Here is a 19,770-nt window from a genome sequence, read left to right as displayed (position 1 = left end):
CTTTCACACAGCTGCTGGGAGGCAAAGCCCTCTGCAGGCCTGGAGAACTTCCTGCCCGGAGAAGCCCTCGGCTCCCTCACGGCCAAGCACGGCTCCAAAGCCAGAGCCACAGGGACACCACGAGCTGGCCCCTGCCACACAACGCTCCCTACGCTTCTGCCCAAAAATCCACCACTAAATCCTGCACGGGGACACGGCTGCTGTGGAGCAGCACGCAGCAGCTCCCCTGGAGCTGCACGGAGCACCCCAAGTGGCTGCACCGTGCTCTGGGACGCAGGGACACCCAGCTCCACCTACCAGAGGGGTGGCTGCTCATCCTGCAGCCCCAGCCCGGCTGGAAAGCAGGACAAAATCCCCTCCTGCACCAGACAGGTTTTATGTCCTGATTTCTTGAGGCACTTTCCTGACAATCGCTCAGCCCACACCTCCAGCGGGACAGGGCTGGGACTGCTCAGCATCTCTGCCCACCCTTCCTTCCTTTCAGAACAATTTTGCAAGCTAAAGCCTCTACCTCAAGTCTCCAAAGGCAGATTCCTGGGATTAAAGCAGCCAGAGGAAGGCAAAAAGTGAAGGTAATTACAACAGTGAACAAGTCTCTAGACCACTCTGGAGTTAGAGCCTTTCTACCCACGAGGCAGTCAGGACCTGGGGAGCACAGACACAAACCTGTGCCACTCAACACAGCAGCTCCTGGCTGCTCTGCCAGGGCCCTGCAGTGCCCCTGTAAAGGCTGCAGGAAGCAAACCACCAGCAGCTTCCTGAGCTGCAAGGAACAATTCACCTTTCCTGCTTTGCAGCCCACTCTGCACCTCTGGGGCTCATTATCTCATTCTGCAGCACAGCCAACACCACTAGTGATGAGACTAACAAAGGGGTTCTCCTCCTGAGAAACCCCCAGGACACGGCACGGGGAGTCTGTGGCGAGGTTTACCACGACCCCGTCCAGCATGGTCCCAAAGCAGAAAGTCAAAGAGCTCCCACCTTCCGTAGTTGGGGTGCTCTTAGCGTCAGATGTTTCAGAAACAGGCTCATCCGATCCATCATCGACTGGTATCTGAAGGGGATAGCCTGGAAAACATTCACATACTTACAACAGGTCCTTGGCTAAGAGCTGGGGCCTGGGGGTTACCAGCTGTGATCCACAGCTGCAAGAAGCTGCAGCTGGAGAGTAAAACCACCTGAGCCAAGAGCAAGCAAAGCGTGGAAATGCCAACCAAAAGCACCAGTGTGAGCGCCGAAAGGAACAAATGGAAACCCACCAGCAAAAGAAAAGCCCAGTGAACCGGGCAGGCAGAAACAGCAAAGCATGGCACAAGCAGGCAAGGAGATCTCGGCAACGTAAGGAGGAAAGATGTGCAGCTTCTGAGCCCCTGTTGTCCTCTCCCTCCCAGAGCAGGCTGAGCACTCCCAGGACTGCAAACCAGCCCGTGTTTGTGACGGGGCTGCTGCAGGACAGCATTCTGTGCCAAGAAACCGTGGCAAAAGTCTTCTGGAAGAGCAGGGCAAGAGGCACAAGTCTCCTCTCAGCAAGGGTGCAGGCAAATCAAATAATGAGAGCTGGAAAAACTGATTTGGAAAAGAAGAAGTGAGATCCCTGAGAACCTGTGATGTTTCACAAGCTGAGAGGAGCTGCCGGACCGCAATGCGCTACTGGATGAATGGATGCTCTGGATTCTCTCCAGGACAGAGGCCATCCATTTATCTGCTTGAAGAGGTGTCCAAAGCACCTCAAGAAAAGGAAATTAAGATGATGTTTATATGGAGCACAGCCAGGAGTGAGTCCCCCCAGGTCTGCTGGGCGGTGCGGGTTTCCAAGCTCAGCTGTGGAGCACGGTGGAATGAGAAAGGAAAAGCTTCTGAAGAAATGCAGGTCTGAAATATGGTGAGGAAGACTCTAGCATGGCCCCCACGCCCAGAGCTCTCTGTTCAGTTCTCCCCAGGTCCCTGTGCAGGTGAGGAAGGCAGGCAGCAAGCAGCACCCTCGAGCTGTGACCCCAAATAAAAAGAAGTGCTGTGCTTTCTTAGCAAACTGAGGAGTGAACACAAACACACACTTGCAAAGCTGCAGCAGTGGGATCGCCCCTGGTCTGGGGTTCTTCTGCTCAGTGGGCAGCGAGATCCACGAGCAGCATTTCGCTGCCACCGTGCACGTGGAGCACCCCGTGGGCTCCCCGTGGTGCCCTGGCTGCAGCCAGCTGACCACAGTGTCCCTGCCAGGAGCCCTGGCACCACCAGCACCCCTGGCTGCTCTGCCTCTCCCCCTGCCTCAGCAGGGGCCCAGGCAGGTCCTCCACCCCGTCCTGGACGTGCTCACCTGATGAGAAGTGCTTTTCCTGGCCAGGTGCGTGATCCTCCATCATGGTGGTGTCCTGAGGCTGCTCTGCCACCTCTCAGCAAAGGTACCTGGAAAGGAGAGTAAAAACTAACACCCATTAGGCAAAACCTGTCACAGCAGCAGCAAAGGGAAGGTCTGGCCATTCCTGCACAGGCAAAAGCATGTGCCAGTCACTGCATCCCTCACAACAAACACAGAGGCACCTCCTGCCAGCTGCACTGAAATTCCACGGGTGTTTAAGATGTCCCAAGGAAAAAGAGCACCCTGGTGCACCCAGGACACTGCCCTGACACAGCTTCACCCCAGGAGCTCCCTGCGAGCAGCAGGCTGTGCTGACTGGCTCCTGGTGCTCCAAACTCTGCATTTCCCAGTTTAACCAGTCCCCCAAGAGATGCATTTGCTGGGGAGGTGTGATGCTGCTGTGGGAAGGGATCCTCCCCTCCCTGTGGAGACACCCAGCAGGGACACACATCTTCAAAGCCATCCGAAAGCGGCAGAGGGGGGACACCAGGCCTATCCACAGATGGATTTTGGACTCTCAGAGGAGAGGGTCTCGCTCAGCTGTGGCTGAGAGGGGACAGCACAGCCCCTGCTTTAACCCCAAACCCTTCCTGCAGGCTCAGAGAGCCTCACCACAGCACAGAGCCAAGCAAACAGGTCTGGGGTGGGAGCAGAAAGGTGCCAAACCTCCCAGCTGATTCTGCGAACTGCCTTGATCTGCGAGAGGAAATGAAGTCTCCAACAACCATTACCTGCCCCTGCTCCGCGCCGGGTGGACAGACAGTGCTTTCAGCTGCCTTCCTAAGAGCTGGTATGATTACAGCCATTGGCAGTGATTAATAATCAGCTTTTAGTGTGATCACATGCTTGCCGTGACCCTCAGGGCCCGCTGAATCCAGCAGTGGAGCTCAGGTTACCAGCAGCAAGGAGGAAACTTGTGGTTTTGTGTGCTGGCAATAAATTAACTGGATGTATGGAACCACACAAGAGAAACTCCAGGGCCAGTAACCAGATCTCTCAGCCAGCTTTTTTTAAGCCTTAGCAAGATGACTCTGCAATTTAATTACTGCCTTAGACAGCTACAAAGCCATTTGACAGCACTGGAGAACCAAGGAGGCTGGAGAGCTTGCACTGGAATGAAATCACCCACAAAAATGGAGGTATAAAATAAGAAAGAATTAAATACCTAATTTTTGCTCTAATTAGTGGGCCCTAATTATTTGGACATATGGCTGCCTTCCTCCTAGTGCTCAAAGGGTCATATTGATTACGTCAGGCCTTGCATTTCTCCGGGCATGCAGGGCTGCAGCCTGGGGAAGTCCCTGCATTTCTCCAGGATGCAGCCTGGGAAAGTCCCTGCATTTCTCTGGGCATGCAGGGCTGCAGCCTGGGAAAGTCCCTGCATTTCTCCGGGCATGCAGGGCTGCAGCCTGGGGTAGTCCCTGCATTTCTCCGGGATGCAGCCTGGGGTAGTCCCTGCATTTCTCCAGGATGCAGCCTGGGAAAGTCCCTGCATTTCTCCAGGATGCAGCCTGGGGAAGTCCCTGCATTTCTCCAGGATGCAGCCTGGGGTAGTCCCTGCATTTCTCCGGGATGCAGCCTGGGGTAGTCCCTGCATTTCTCCAGGATGCAGCCTGGGGTAGTCCCTGCATTTCTCCAGGATGCAGCGCTGCAGCCCCTGCGCTGCAGCAGTGCTGGGTTCAGCAGAGGCTGCTGCGGGCAGGGCTGCTGCTCACCTGCCTGCACTGCCAGCCAGTGCCAGGCTCTCCAGCACGAAGGAAGGGCCAGGGCTGTGCAGAGCACTGGGGTGCTGTGCCCTGCCCGTGCTGCCCAGGGACAGGCAGGGCCAGCCCCCACCCCCCCATGGCACCGCACGATGCAGCTCGGGGGGCTCGGGGGGATGCAGCCATCAATTTTTCAGAGACAGAGAGGAAGAGCTGCCTTCCTCTTACAGGGAAAAAAGCACGGCCAAAACATGGAGGTCCATCACTGAGACACTCAGGGGACCCTGGATCGCTCTGGAGAGCAGAAACATCTCCCAGCAGATGGAGCACAGCGTCCTCCTGCTGCTCCACGAGTGCCCTGGTGGGGAACAAAACCACCTGGCACCAGAGCCAAGAGACAGGGAGGGAGGAAAGCCTCAGCTTGGCCTTGGGTTTTCACTCAGGTCATGAATTCATGTGACCAAAGAGAATTTAAATCTTATTAAAATGACAGATTCTAGATTCGAATTCTCAAGGATGGAATGAAAATTCTGAAAGAAGTCCATAATGGTAATCCTCTTTGTTTTTCCTTTTGAGTGGGGGAAGGGGAAATCCCTCTCAGAGAAAAACATAACATCAAGGGGAAAAAAAAAATTCTAAAATATGCTTAAAAGTGTAAAACCAGCCCCGCCTTTAAGCAGTGGCTCAGTGATGCATAATTAGAGCAAAGAAAGCTGCACAGAGATAAACTTGAACAGCACCCTCTGCATGGCAGATAAAGCACAAACCCCCCAAAGAACCTTATCCATCCCCAGCAGAACTATTCTCCTTAACCAGGGACACTATCTAAAAAGCAACAGCCTATCCCATCATTAACAGCTCCTCCAAACCTCTCGTTTTCCAGACCTGAAGCCCTCCTGGTGTTGGGAGGGACCTCAAAGCCCATCCAGTGCCACCCTGCCGTGGCAGCAACGCCTCCCACTGTCCCAGAAAGTTGGGACAAGCCCCATCCAGCCTGGCCTTGGGCACTGCCAGGGATCCAGGGCAGCTGTGCCAGGGCCTGCCCGCCCTCCCAGGGAAGAGCATCCTCCTAATATCTACTCCAAACCTCCTCTCTCAGTTGGAATCCATTCCCCTGTCCCGTCGCTGCAGGTCCTTGGAAGTATTTCCCAGTGTTTCCCATTTTCTGCAGATGCTGGAAGGCCACACAAGGTCACCCCAGAGCTGCTCTTCGTCCCCAGCCCCACGTCCAGTCTGCAGCAGCGATTCCTGCCCGGCCACCAAAGAGGCACCAGGACTGGGCACAGCCAGAACAGCCCAGCAGCACAGCAGAGCCACCACCCTGCAGCCCCTGGGAACCCAAAAAACCCCACAGAAAGCCCCCAGCACCCTCTGCCCGGCAGGGCTCCGAGCCCACGCTAAGGCAGGCAGCCCAAACTCGCACACCTTTGGCCAAAAGTTTCTCTGCAGTGGAAGGGAGATAAACCCCAGGTGCAGCCCAGCTGAGAGCAAGGTGCCCCACGGAGGGCAGGGGCAGAGGGCAGAGCTGGGAGCACCCAGATGTGTAACCTGTGCCAGACATCTGGAACAGCCTCCCCCAGCCCTCCGTGCCAGGCTCCGAGTGGGGCACGGCGGGCACGGCCCCGGGAGCAGAGCAGGGACCAGCCCGGGGTCACAAGGCTGGAGCAGAGGCTCGATTTACACAGCCCAGCCCAAAATAAACCCGGCCTTGGCAGCAAACACAAAAAGGAACACTGCAGCAGGACAGTGCAGGCCTGCAGAGATGCTGGCTGGGTTTGGGACCCAGCGAGCCCAACCGAGCAGCTCCACCCTTCATGCCAGCCACAGGATAACCCCAAAATACCCAAATGATCACCCAGGTAACTCCCAAGCCTCCTGGCTATTGTCTCCTGCTCAGCATCTTCCTTCCCCGTTATTTAATCAGAAAGGGCACAAAGCACTCGCTCTTGTTGTTAAAAATGAAAATTCAACAAACACGAGCTAAGTGTTACCTCTGAAAGGTGATCAAACACAACCAGGGCTTTAAAAAAGCATCATTCCATCTGAATTGCATAATTAAAACAGAGTGACAGCACCGTGAAACAACATCAGCCTGAAAGGCTCTTCATAATTCATGAGCAACTTCCTTTTCATCTCCTTTGTGTACTTCTCCAAGTAGTGTTTTTCCCAGAAGTTGACAGAGGAAGGAATATGGACGATGATCTCATTAATTGCAGGCACTAATATGCAGCGAGCTGAGAAATTACATGGAATTTCAGGCTATCTAGTCAAGAGGACAGAAAACTTCTTTGAGGTTCAAAGACAGATAAATGCCTCTTGGAGCAATAGGACAGAGTTGCAAAAGAAACTGCCTCCAAAATGCATGCTTCCTTTTTTCTTTTTATGATTTTCCTATATTTATTATAGTTTAAGTAACTCCTTGAAGGTCTAAACTTTTGCCCCTTTCCCCAAGAGCTGGACACTGTTCAGAGAGACATGAGATGGGTTTGGGCTCAGAGCAGAGCAGCTTTTGGGGCACAGGAGTCTCATCACTCACGCTGGACATCCATTCCTCAGAGTCCCTCTCAGACCCTGCAGAACCTGCCCACGGCCAGGGGACACCACGGGGATCTCCAGAGCAGGCTCCCGGCCAGAGAAAACCCAAGGAACACTCACTTGCATCCTGCTAAGTTCCTCAGGGTTGCTGAGAATTAAACTAACAGAATTTGCCATCCCAAATCAGCTTAGGCCCAGTTCAGCAGCTGCCTCGGAGCAGGGCAGCAATTAGAGACCAGATTATCCAGCACAAAACCCCAGCCCACGGCCTGAGCTGCAGGAGTGGGGAGTGCGTTTGTCTGCAAGATAAAATAACTGTGCCCAAATAAAACAACTGTGACCTGCTCCACCTTCACCTCACCCGAAACCTGAGCAGCTCCATTCCCTCCTGCAGCATCTCCAGGCACGAAATGGATCTTCCTTCCTTGATTTTCTTCTTCATTTCCTCCTCACTTCTGGCCAGGCTCACCCCACGAGGCCAGCGCAGACCCCAGCCCTCCCCGTGAGCTCTCGGAGGGCGTTTCAGGGTGCCCACAGCCAGGGAGGTGCTGCCCCCCAGATCACCCAGCTCATTCCATAACATGATGCAAAACTCAGGCTGCCCCTAAGTCCACTAACTTCAGCCAGATTAGGGCTCTGAGCAGAGGGGCTTAGGTGGCAGCAGAAGAGGAAGCAGCAGCGGTTTGAAAGGCTGCCCTGAGTGCTCAGCAGGCTCTTTGCAGAGAGGGGAGAGAAGCCTCTTTGGCAGGGATTTGCCAGGCTGCCTTCGGATTTCTTCCCACCCCCTGCTACAGCATCTTGCAGTCGCGCGTTTCACTGAGCCCCGAGATGGTCGGTGGGGGGATAAATTCTTCCTCCCCAAAATCCTGCTTGCTTGGGAAGCCTTTAAGCAGTTGAACACGTAGAGCGGATCAAAGAGAAGGCAGATCTTATTTACCAGCTAATTCTCTTTGACTCTTCCCATCCCAGGCTGAGCCCAACCTGCTGCAAATCAGAGCATCCCCCCTGCTGCTGCAGCTTTTAAGGCGGGCTCGACAGCTCTCAGGCTTGTAGCAGTCATTATTTACCTAACAGAAAATGCTGAAATATTCCCCCAGCACTGCCTTTCCAAGGCTGGGCTTATGCCCAGATGTGGCTGCAACACCAGGCACGGCAGAGGCCAGGACAGACTCTGCTCTCCCAGCCTGCCCACTGCCACCAGAAATGAGGGGAGAGGGAAAAGAGGGAAAAGAAGTTCCCAAAAATGCCCCCGGAGTCTTAATGCATTGGGACAATCGATGGCACAGCAGCTGTTCTGCCCCATCAAGGGACTGCTTCACCCGGGCTGGCGAGGATGCCGTGAGGAGGCAGAAATGGCTTTTCTGAGAGATTGCATTGCCTGAAGAAGGAAAAGCAGGCTCCCATCCCCGCTGGCTGACGGTGCCACGCGCCCCTGAGTGGCTCCGTGGAACTGTGGGGGATGTGGCCAGGATGAGCAGAGCACAGACCTGGCAGAGCAGAGCGGGCACAGGAGCCTGCCAGGGCTCACCTGCCACCCAACAAACACAGAGCACTTCGTGTGGCCAGCAGTGTCTCATGGCTATCGCAGTTTCCTCCATTCATATGAGGCCAGGAACAAGCTGACAGAACTTATTTCCTGCTCCAGCAGGTACCAATCCACTCCCAAGGCAGGGACGGGCTGGTGGACACAGAATCCCCCCCATCTCCCCCAGCACAGCCCCGCTGGGAGGACTCTGAGCACTGCTACACCCGTCCTGAGCTCCCTGCAATGAAATTCAGCCCAGCAAAGAGCTGAGGAACACCCCAAAAGTCACTCTGTCAGCCAGCCACACATGAAACAGCCCCAGGAGCACGAGGGTGAGAATCCCCACGCTGGGCAGAGCTGAGCCCCAGGGTGATCGATCCACGGGTGTCGGAGACAGGCTGTGATCCTCAGCTCTGCTCTTGCTCCTCCCGTGGGCTCCAAAGCCAGAGCTGGGCAGCAGAGCCCAGCCCTGGGCCCAGCAGGAGCAGCACGGCTCTGCCTGCCTGGCTGCAGCAGAGCAGCACCCAGGGGTGCCCAGAGCCAGGGCTGGGACACCCTGCAGCCTGCTGTGAGCCCTGGACACTGCACCACCGAGGCTAGGTGAAGTGGTCTGCATTTGATGCAAAAATTGCCAGGCCGGTGCTGTGCCAGCACCAGCCACCACCCAGCTGCACCTGAGCCCCACCGAGTTTTGCCTCGGGCTGGAGAAAGACACTGTGAGACACAAGGTATGTGTTTATTGCTTGCTTTGATCTCAGCTGCTCCTCTTTCTTTGATTTCACAGTGCTGACAATATTTGCTGCACCCTGACAGAAGTTCTGGGAATATTCAATGCTGCCACAGTAATGAAGATATTAAATATGAAAGATTCTTCATGCCACAGCTCCAATCTAGTGAGCGATCCCAGCCAGGGCAGATGAGACAAAACCAGGAGAGCCTTGTGGCCACTGTTGCAGGAGATTTTCTCAGGGCCAGGAAAACATTCTTCATGGATTGGGCCACCATTTCTAAAGTTATTTTGAGCTGTTTCAGTGCATTTTATAGAAAATAAAATGATGACAACGGCACCATCTGCTCCAGCTACCGTCACGCCAGCATGGCTGGCGTCGCTGTGGCAGCGACAGAAAGGCAGGCAGGGGAAGCCAAGGCAGGTGAGGCTGCCCGGGGAGCCCTGCTCCCCTCCTGCAGAGCCCAGCCCGGCTGCAGGAGCGCATTCCAGGGCGCCAGGGCACGGCAGGGCCAGGCCGGGTGTCCAGCAGCAGCACCAGGCGTCCCCAGCCTGGACAAGCCCAGCTGCCCCCTGGCACCCCCAGCCTCCCGCGCCCTGCTCGTCCCAGCAAGCCGCCACTGCCAGCCCCCTGGCACCCAGGCTGGGCACCAGCGTCCCCGGCCCCGCAGCGCCCAGCTCCAGCTCCAGGAAGGCCGCGGGAGCCTCTCCAGGACACTCCACAAATACAGAGAAACACAAATACAGAGCAATGACTCCCGACACGCCGGGCCCTCAGCCTAGAAAGCAGCAAACACATCGGGTCTCACCAGCTTGCGGGGCTCCAGCAGGACCTGTCCTCCCCCAGCAGCCACCCCGCAGCCAGAGCTGCGATGCCTCTTTTAGCTTCTGTCTGGCTCTGCTGAATTATTTTTGTTTTTCGTGACTCAGAGGCTCTTCAGATGAGGTCAAAAGTCACAGTGTGTTTCCTGAACATCATCTTTCATTCTTTAATGCCGAAAGACAACAAACAATAGGACATTCATCAAGTGTTTCTGCTTTGCTTTCATGTTGTTGTGTAACAGCAGAAAAACACTGTCCCCTGAAATGTTCACAACTGTATTTACTAATATGAAAAGCTCCATTTTTAAGATTAAATCTGTATCAGGTCAGTAAGAAGATAAATGCAGGGTGGGGGGAAAAAGCCTAATCTGGAAAATCTCAAGAGAGAAAACAAACAAGCATCAGCAGGAGAGCTGAGCGCAGGGATGAGAGAATCCTTCATTTCCCGACAGGGAGGGGGGGACTGGGACTCGCCAGCCCAGGGGAAGCAGGTGGGCACCCCAAAAGCAGCCGGGAGCTCCAGCCCTGCTCCAGGAGGAGCTGATCCCACTGCCCGGGGCTGGCCAGGCACCAGCGGTCGCGTCTCCCACCCCCTGCGCAAGCTCACAGAATTCCAGCGCCAGAGCTCTTCCTTCTAACACAAAACCCCAACAGGAGCTGCATTTGTACCTTTATTCCTCCTAACAAGGGAGCACAGTTCGTGCTGAGGCACAAGACAAACGAGGATTTTACAGTAAGGATGAACAGCAAATAAAAACCTTTATACCAAAACATCCCTACTGAGCTCTCGGATGTCTCTCCCCAGCTGGTCTTTGCCCAGTTTCGGCCACTTGGGATGACAATCAAGCAGCAATCTGTCTTGTCTTGATTTTAGTTTTATGGGGCCGATGAGCAGATTCGCAGCACAAGCAGATGCAGGCAGTGTGACTAAGTGACAATCCACATGGGAACACGGACCATAAATTCAGCCAAAGAGTTGTAAAACCATTATTTCTCCTCTTAACCCAAAGGCTAAAGGAAGAAAAAGTTTAAAAAAAATCCATAATCCACATGCATTTCATCTTCCCCAGGAATTGGCCCATTTGGTGCCAATCTTCCTTCTCACAGGGATGAGGGAAATTGTCCGAATTTAAGCCTGCCCCAAGTCTCGGAATTCCAGCTCAATCTTCCCCAGTACATTTGTTAAAAATAAACGAGGTGCAATCAGCCTCCTCGGGGATTTCATCCTCTTGCAGCTCTAAATGCAGCTCTGTGTCACATGTACGGAGGGAGCGCCTGCCTGCAGCCTCTCGTCTGCCCTAAAATAATCTGGCTCGGCTCTCGGGTTCCGAGGGCTCCGTTCATGTGGCGGGGTCAGGGCTCTGTCTGCAGCACTAAAACAAAGGCCGGAGGACACGGTGTGTCAGCGCCTTGTTTGCAGCGTGCATGGATGGAGCCAGCCCCTCCGGAGAGGCTCCGAGCACACCTAAAGCGCGGCTTTGTCATCCCCGACCGAGGCGGGCAGGAGCCCTCTGCTCCCCCCAGCAAGCCCAAAAGCGTCACCCGCCTCCCACCCTGCCCCTCTGCACTGATGAGAACCATTCACGCCTTTTCCCCGGCTGCAGCACCCCATTGCCCAGCAATCCTTACTCAAAAAGTCACTTTACACCCGCCCAGCTCCCTCCCAAGCCTGCTTCCCCCCGGCTCTTCCCCCGGGCAGGTGCTGCTCGCTGGACACAAACACCACAACCCTGAGCAGGATTTTCCCATTTAAGAATTAAGCACCGGGAGGCTCCTGGATGCTGACAGAGCAAACGGGCTCCAAAACTCCTCTACGAGCAACAGCGGCTGATGAAACCTGCTCTGGAGCTGGGCACGGCCTCAGACAGCCGTGACAATAAGCCCTGTTATTAGACACAAAAGCAGTGACATATTTGAGAGATTAAGCATTAATAAGTGCCTTCCCATTAAAGAGTATTCATTCTTCACCTCCTGCCCGGAGGGGCCCGGGGGAAGGGAGGAGCTGGCAAAGTAACCCAGCTACCACTGAAATGGGGCAAAAAGCAGAATTCCTGCAAAGTAAGCTCCAAAACCACGAAATGAGGATGCAGCTCAGCAATTCCCGGTGCTGGAATTCCACATCCTGCAGGCAGCTGGGTCCCCACCTTGCTCTCAGCAGGCCGGGTCACTGAGCTCCTGCCCAAGGCAGGGGCCAGGCAAGCACCAGCACGGAGCTGGGGCTGCCAGGCAGGTTTCATCTGGAACGGGGAGAGGGAGAACAGGAGAGAGGGACAAGCCAGGAGAGCAGACAGGACAGGACAGGACAGGACAGGAGAGAGGGACGAGCCAGGGGAGCAGACAGGACAGGACAGGAGAGAGGGACGAGCCAGGGGAGCAGACAGGACAGGACAGGAGAGAGGGACGAGCCAGGGGAGCAGACAGGACAGGACAGGAGAGAGGGACGAGCCAGGGGAGCAGACAGGACAGGACAGGAGAGAGGGACGAGCCAGGAGAGCAGACAGGACAGGACAGGAGAGAGGGACGAGCCAGGAGAGCAGACAGGACAGGACAGGAGAGAGGGACGAGCCAGGGGAGCAGACAGGACAGGACAGGAGACAGGGACGAGCCAGGGGAGCAGACAGGACAGGACAGGACAGGACAGGAGAGAGGGACAAGCCAGGGGAGCAGACAGGACAGGACAGGAGAGAGGGACGAGCCAGGAGAGCAGACAGGACAGGACAGGAGAGAGGGATGAGCCAGGAGAGCAGACAGGACAGGACAGGAGAGAGGGATGAGCCAGGAGAGCAGACAGGACAGGACAGGAGACAGGGACGAGCCAGGAGAGCAGACAGGACAGGACAGGAGAGAGGGACAAGCCAGTGGAGCAGACAGGACAGGACAGGACAGGGCAGGAGACAGGGATGAGCAAGGGGAGCAGACAGAACGTGCCCAGGGGTGCACAGGGTGCTCGGAGCTGGCACCTGCCCGAGCTGCTGCTCGGGATGAGAACAGAACCAGGGAGCACCACGGATCCTCCTGCTCACAGCTGCCCTTTTTGGATCACCCACCACCACCACAACCCCGCAGGGTTCCACAAACCCCAGAGTCACTCCCTTTGTCCAGTGTCCTCATTTTGGTTCCAATGCCCTCATTCTGGTCCCATCCTCTCTAAATCTGTTCTCCCAGGCAGTGACTCCAAGCCATGCCACAGCCTGAACAGATTTTACCTGCTTTCCTTTTTGCTCCCAACAGCAACATGTCTTACTTCTTCCTATTCACGCCTGCCAGGCTCCCCATTATTACACCGGGAAATGCTGAGGGAAAACCGTGTAGTTTTCTGTCCAATTTGGAGACGTCCATTGTTAAAAGCTTCTAGTACAAATCCCTCCAGGCAGCTCCAGGCAGCACCCTTTGTCATGCTGATGAGGCAGGAGGTAAAACCACATATAAGTAGAAACTTCAGAGGGCAGAATTTGCTCAGGGTAGAGGCTGCCCTTGAATTCAGTCAGTGGGAGCTGAAAATCAACCACAAAAGGCAATTCTGACTTTGGATTAAATCCCAGCTTTGGGCTCACTAACGCCACAAACTACAGCTACCAGCAGAGAGCAGGAGAAGCTCCAGCCCTGCCACATCACCCAGCTTCCTCTCGGGTCTCACCTTGAAGCGCACAGGTAACTCAATGCCAGCATCACACCAGGATCTGAGGAGGGAAATGGACACTCGGCTCCTGCAGGGAGGAGTCAGCACTTTGTACCAGGTGGGTCAGCACTAGGGCAGGAACACGAGCCACATTTCCAAATCTTACATTTCTTCTCTTCTGACCCTACCAAAGTCAAGTACAGCTGCAGATGTAAATGTCATCTTCATACAAGGGCTCCTCGCATAACCCCGAGGGGACACAAACACGGACCAATCCCTCCAGATTATCCCTTCTCCTGGGACAGTCTCTCTGGCAGCCAAACTAACACAAAGAGCAGGAGCAGCCCCTTCTCCCTCTGCCCATCCTGACACCAGCCAGGACGAGCCTCGGTGGCCCCTCATCCCGAGTGTGACAGCCCTGCCTGCCAGCGGTTTGGCTGGGGAGGTGCACAGCTGGCCAGATGTGCTCCCTGCCCCAGGAAGCTCAGGCGAAGTGACCTGTCACTTCTCAGAGAAGGAGCGGAGCTGCTGCTGAGCACCGCTCACACCCCGCTCCGAGGCCGCGCCAAGGCAGCCAGGATTCAAGTAACCTTTAATCAAAGCACAGATAAAGTGTTTCCTGGGACAGGGAACAATTTTACCATCTGAACATCTCCGCTACAATTTCGGCTTCAAAAGTGCAGCCCTGCAAAGACTTCCAAGTGCGCAGAAAACGGTTTATCTCAAAAGTGAATCTCCAGCCCTGCACAAACAGGCTGAGCTGGATGGCCTCAGGAGACACAGGAGAGGCTTCTTTAGATTTTTTGAGTCATTTACAAACACCTCCTGGAATTTCATTCTGCAGCAACTGACTCGAGACACTGATGAAATCCATCTGAAATTACATCTGGCACTTCCAGGCAGCCAGCCCGGGGCAGGAGCTGGGGGGAGCCACAGAGAGCAGCGCTGAGAAGTGGCAGAAAGCCCTTGGAAGTCTCAGCGTGCTATTCAAACCCCTCAACAGGAGTGGTTTCATCACCTCCCTTGAAGTGCTGAAGAGTTAAGGCAGCCCTTCCTGCCCCTTAGGACTGCGCCTCATCCCTCCACGTCCCCTCCAGCCTCCGTCCTTGCCATCCCAGAGCTGAGCCCCAGCTCCCTGGGGATCGTGGAATATCCCCACTTAAAAGGGACCACAACGATCATCCACCCCCACAGTCCCACCCTGTGCCTGAGGGCATCGTCCGAGCTCCTGGGGACAAATCCCTCTGCCTCCCCAGGGAGGAACAGCCCCTGCTCGGGAGGACAGCGCTGAGGGAAGGCAGAGAGGCAAGGACACACAGGCAGTGACACCAGACCTGCTCGAGGAACAGAGGTCAGGGCAGGTAGAGCGCAGAGGCTGCAAAGATGGAAATAATTAGCCCAAGTGCAGCAATAATCCTTTTAGCTGCACAGAAGGTATCCCCTGGTGCTCCCTTGCCTCGGATATTTAAAGAAGAGACACTGGAAACAGGAGCCACGCTGTGTGCTATGACCACCTTTACTAATTGGTCTGCTAGGAAAGAAAAGGGACAAACCAGTGGATTGATTTCTGAAGAGCAACAAGCTCATTAGACTTGCAAAGAAAACCCACTCAAGTCTAAAGGCACAGATACTTCTCCTCCAGACTCCAGTGTAAACCACACATGCTTTCCACAGGCGCTTAAAAAAACCCAGCCTACAACCAGCAGATTTCAGTGTAAAACAAAGCTCCAGCTCACAGATGGAGGAGGGAGATCCATCCTGCTGCAAGAGACACTCAGATTCACCCAGTGCCTCACAGCAGAGCTGCACCCAACTTAAACACCCCAGAGGGGTTTACCTAAAGGGCCACAATTCTGCTGCATCCAGCACCTCCGGGGGTGACCTGCAAAGACAGCTTGGGACTGAGGGCTGCTCATGCCAAAAAGGCAGCTGGGAACAGCACTGCACAGAGCAGGAGCTCCACATCTCCACGAAGGAGCAGTGAGGTGCTCAGTGAGGTTTCCCCAAACCCACCCCCTCTGCCCCAGACCTCTCACCCTAATCCTCCTCCCAGGAGTGCTGCCGGGTGAGTGGGAACATCTCTGTGCTGCTCTGCACGATCAGCAGCCCGAGCAGCTGCTGCAATTGCTTCCTTCTCCATCTCCACGGGCAGGCAGAGCCCCGCGGGTCCAGCCCTACCCAGTTCAATGACGAGCACCCCCAACCCCAAGGATGTGCCCCTGGGGCGAGCCCCAGGCTCCATCAGCCGGCTCTGGAGTTGGAGCACCACAGCGAAGCCAGCAGAGCCCCTGAGGAAGAAAGAGATTACACTGCATTGGCAGAAAAACCCAGAAAGGCAGCCCAGCTCTGCTGCCACGGCAGCAGCAGGGAGAGGCCTCAGAGAGCTGCTGCTGCTCTCAGCTGAGGCTGGAGCAGGCAGGATGCTCAGCTGGGGCTCCCCTGCACCCAGCCACAGGACAGGTACCCCAGGGGAGCGATCCCCCCGGGGCTTGACAGCCTCAGCTACTCCAAGGCAGCCAGAGAGGCCCGTTCTGCCTCAGGAAAGGGCTCTCAGTGCTTTTCCACAGACTCGTGGGTTTGCAGACCTCAGAAGGAGCCAGGCAGCATCAGCCACGACCATTTTGCTCAGGGTCGGCAGCTTTATCCGTGTGCAGAACCACGACCCCCCCAAATTCCTGCTGCCAATTCCAGCAGCCCCAACGCCCTGCCAGCATCACCCAGGAGTGCCACAAGCCCAAGGCACTGCACTGCAGGCTCCCACCTCTCAGTCCAGCCCCACAGGAGTCACCCGGCCAGCCTACAAGCCGACCGACCTCGCCAGCCAGCAAGCTGAGCAAACTGGAAAATACTGGGAGCCAGGTGGAAACCAGTGCCCTGGCTCTTCCCTGACTCATTCATCAAGTGTCAGAGCATTCCTACAGCTAAATTAGCAGCACTGCCCCAGAGGACACCAACACCACAGCCAAGCCTCAACAAAATAAGATTATTCTGCTCAAGACAAACTCAAATCCACAGCTTTCTTCCAGCTTTTGAATAATCTTGCTTTCGGGAAGAAAGGGACCGGCCACCCTGAGCATTTCCCCTTAGACAGTGCCTGGTGATCCCATTTTCCACGCTCTGCCAGCCAGGAGGGATGTGTGGGGAGCCTGGGGTGGGCACACCCAGCGTGGATGGCTCCGGCGGGATCGCAGCCACGGCAGGACGTGTCAGGACGATTTGCCACTCCCGTGCTGATGAAGGCAGGCTTTCAGGAGCTCCAAAACATCCCCAGCGTGGCTCCCCCAGCAGCCCCGCAGTGCTGCGGAGCCCGAATTCCACGTGGGGACACAAAGGTAAGAGGGAGCAACGTGCTCCATCCCTGCTGCTGCAGCCCCAGGACTGCTCAGCCAAGCCCAGCAAGGGGCTGCCCAAACGCTGCCAAATCCCACGCCTGGAAAACGCTGGAAAAAAGCCTCCGGTGCTACACAGACCAACGAGCACTGCACGAGGAGCACGGTTCTCCGAAATGCAGCAGAGGAACACAAAAGGCAGAAGATGAAACACCCACCTCGCCAGCATGCTACGAGCATCCCTGACTGGCTACACCCAGCTCTTCCTCACGGAGAAAGGGCAGCTACAGTGTCACATTTTCCTCGTTTTTATCCTGTGAGGTCTGGCCAGGGGAGCAGAATTTCCCATGGCTTTCGGGAAGGAAACTACAAAGCTACAGCACTCCCTTTTCATATCTAAAATACATTAAATAAATACATTTGCTTGGTCCTCCTGAAGCCGCAGTCCTTCGAGCACAGAGGGAAAGGGACAATTTGCATGGAACACCTTGGGAAGGCAGAGGCTGGAAGCAGAGGGCAGCAAGGGGATACAGAGTGGGAAGCGTGAGCAAGACCAAATTAGAAGCCTGACCTGTAAATAATTAACACAGTGCTGGACAGAGGGAGACACGCAAAACCTGCACTCGCCACCTGCAGGGACTGGGCCCATCCCCTCCTCACCAGCTCCCACCACTGCTCTCCCCAGTTAATCCCCTGATGCAGGATAAACATCCCTCTCTGATCTGTGACACCATCTGTGGGGTGGGCATCGCATTCCCAGGTCTCAAAACACGAGCCCTACCTGCATCTCACGCAAAGAATGAGAAAATGCAGTACTTTAATCAGCTGTGACCCATCTGCCAGTGGATTCCCATCCCTGGAAGCTTGCAGGGCAGGCTGCAGGAATCTGGTCTAATGGAAGATGTCCCTGCCCACGGCGGGGGGGTGGAACGAGATGGTCTGTAAGGCTCCCTGCAACCCAAACCATCCATGGCTCTATGTTCAAATCCTCTACAAACTACAGGCGAATCAGCCAACACTTCGCTTTTCTCCTTAAGTCGCTTATCTTGGGGTGAAAACCAAGCATTTAGTGTATCAAGAGGGAACAAAGCATAACTGGGTTAGGCAATTTCTTACTCCTAGAGAGAATGTTTCCATTTTTCTCCCCTCAAAAGCAGTCTGCAAACACCCAACTGAGACCTGTTTTGATTGACCACCCTGAGAAAAATAAAGCCAAGAAAACTGAACCCCACAAGGAAAGCCATTGAACAGCCCAAATGTGAGATACTGGCAGCAGAGCCAAAACCCTTCCACGATGGAATCGGGCAGCCACGGCTCGACAAGACAAATTAACGATTGTCAGCGGCAGATTTTGTTCCACTGATTCAGACACGCATCCAACATCTGCCCACATCCACGCCGGGGAAGCTCGGGAATACTCTGCATACAAATGGTGACAGCTTAGCTCATCTCAGCTGCTCCTTCCAGCACGCTTCCAGGCAAGAGCAGCCTCTCGCTGCAAATGGAGCTGCACCTCGCGTGGTGGTACCACAGCAAATGGAAGGAGAAACTCCCTCTAAAGTGATGGCAGCTGCCCTCTGCGAGCAGCAGCAGGATTGCGCTGCTAGGTGGTCAGAAACACCAGGAAAAATCATCTTTCCTAAGCCAATCCTCCCTTGTGCTCATGTGGCAGCCAGGGATGCAGGCAGAACTCTCCATCCCTCGTCTGAAAGGAGCTGTTTCTGCTCTTTGCAGGTTGAATTGCTCCAAGGCAGGAGGGCAGGTGTGTGCTCCTGGAAACACCTGGCCAGGAAACTTCCCTTTTCCCAGCTAAGTTAAGACTTAGAATCAAGAAATACCCAACAACCACAGGTAAAAAAGGCAAAACCCAGAAAGAAGGGCAGCTCCACGCCCCACCTGGTGGGATTTTGGGACAAGAAAGAAGAGACAGCAGATGGGGAAGAGGCAGATGGAAGGGACAAGGGGGCAATTCCAGCACGACAAGGGCAATCCCAGCATGGAACTGGGATGCTTGGGGAGCACCACCCCAGCCCCAAACCCACGAGGATGGGCATTCCCATCCGGGGCTGGAAAACAGCCGGGATTCAACAGGATGGGACCCACCTCGCCCACGTTAAACACCACACCCCTCGATATGGGCACCGGGGGGTGCAACAAAGCCGGGCAGCGCCGGGGTGCCGTGACCTCAATAATGCTTCCCCCCACGCAAAATTAGGGGCTGGGCGTGTGCAGCTCCTTTTTTCCTTTTTTTTTTTTTTTTTTTTAATTCGAAACGCTTTTTCGTTACGGTTTCCCATTACTGATCAATGTACCGTTTTTAATCACCGCTGCCTCCCGCCTCGAGGCGGCTGCAGAACATGGCCCCGCTTCTGCCGCCCCTCCTGCCGCAGCCCCGGCCCCACCTGCCGGGAGGAACGGGGCCGAAACGGGCGCAAAGCGGGAAGGAAGCCCCAAACCCGCCCTCCTCCATTCCTCCATCCCTCCATCCATCCCTCCATCCATCCCTCCATCCCTCCATCCATCCATCGCTCCATCCTCCGCCGCCGCCGCTCCCCGCCCGCCGCACCTGCCCCGGGCGCCCGCGCTGCCGCAGGGGCCGCGCCTGGCGCTGCCGCAGCCCCGGGGCGCCGGCACCGGGACACGCCCCTCCCGCCGCTTTTGGGTTCAAACGGCCGCATTTTGCTTCTCGGGCCTTGATTGATTTTTTCCCCCCCCCTCCCCACCTCCGTTCTCCGCGCGGCGAAGGGAGAGCGCGCCCGGGGGCTCGGCGCAGCGCCCCAGCCCACCGCGGCCGCCGGTCGCCGTACCTGCCGCTGGCTGCGCGGGGTGTCCGCACCGGGGCCGGGTGGCGGTGGCAGCGGCGGTGCCGGTGGCAGCGGCGCGGTGGCGGCGGCGCGGGCGGGGCGGGGGCGCGCGCGGGCTCCGGAACCTTCGCCGCGCCGGCGGGGCGGGAGCGCGCGCGCGCGTGCGCGGAGCCGCCGCCGCCGAGCCCCCCCCCCCTTCCCCCTCCCCCGCGCGCCCCCGCCTCCCGCGGGCCGCGCGCGCCCCCGCCGCCGCCGCCGCCCCATTGTCTGCGGGAGCGGGGGCGCGCACGGCCCGGCCGGCAGGGGGCGCCGCCGCGATGCCCCCAACACCACCACGGCCCGCCCGGAGC

At 56.1% G+C, this 19,770-nt stretch overlaps 1 protein-coding gene across 13 annotated transcripts in view; it reads right to left on the bottom strand.

Annotated features, from left to right (window-relative positions):
* MAPT (microtubule associated protein tau) overlaps positions 1-19,524 on the bottom strand; it is a 41,018-nt gene extending 21,494 nt beyond the window's left edge. For 10 of the 13 annotated variants that reach the window (XM_077788361.1, XM_077788363.1, XM_077788365.1 and 7 more), the window contains exons 1-3: positions 19,424-19,524; positions 2,315-2,403; positions 982-1,068 (exon numbers count right to left, since the gene is read on the bottom strand). In XM_077788361.1, the coding sequence (XP_077644487.1) occupies positions 982-1,068; positions 2,315-2,360 (133 nt within the window). In that variant the 5' untranslated portion in view covers positions 2,361-2,403; positions 19,424-19,524. Of the gene's footprint in view, positions 1-981; positions 1,069-2,314; positions 2,404-9,655; positions 9,744-17,397; positions 17,421-19,423 lie in introns of those variants that run through there. The other 3 variants (XM_021538525.3, XM_021538524.3, XM_077788371.1) reach the window with 3 other exon arrangements.
* Between the last annotated feature and the right edge of the window lie 246 nt (positions 19,525-19,770).

This window comes from Lonchura striata, chromosome 25, assembly GCF_046129695.1.
Source record: "Lonchura striata isolate bLonStr1 chromosome 25, bLonStr1.mat, whole genome shotgun sequence".
NCBI lineage: Eukaryota > Metazoa > Chordata > Aves > Passeriformes > Estrildidae > Lonchura > Lonchura striata.
The sequence above is the reverse complement of the archived record's forward strand: the minus strand, read 5'-3'. Positions and strand labels throughout refer to the sequence as shown.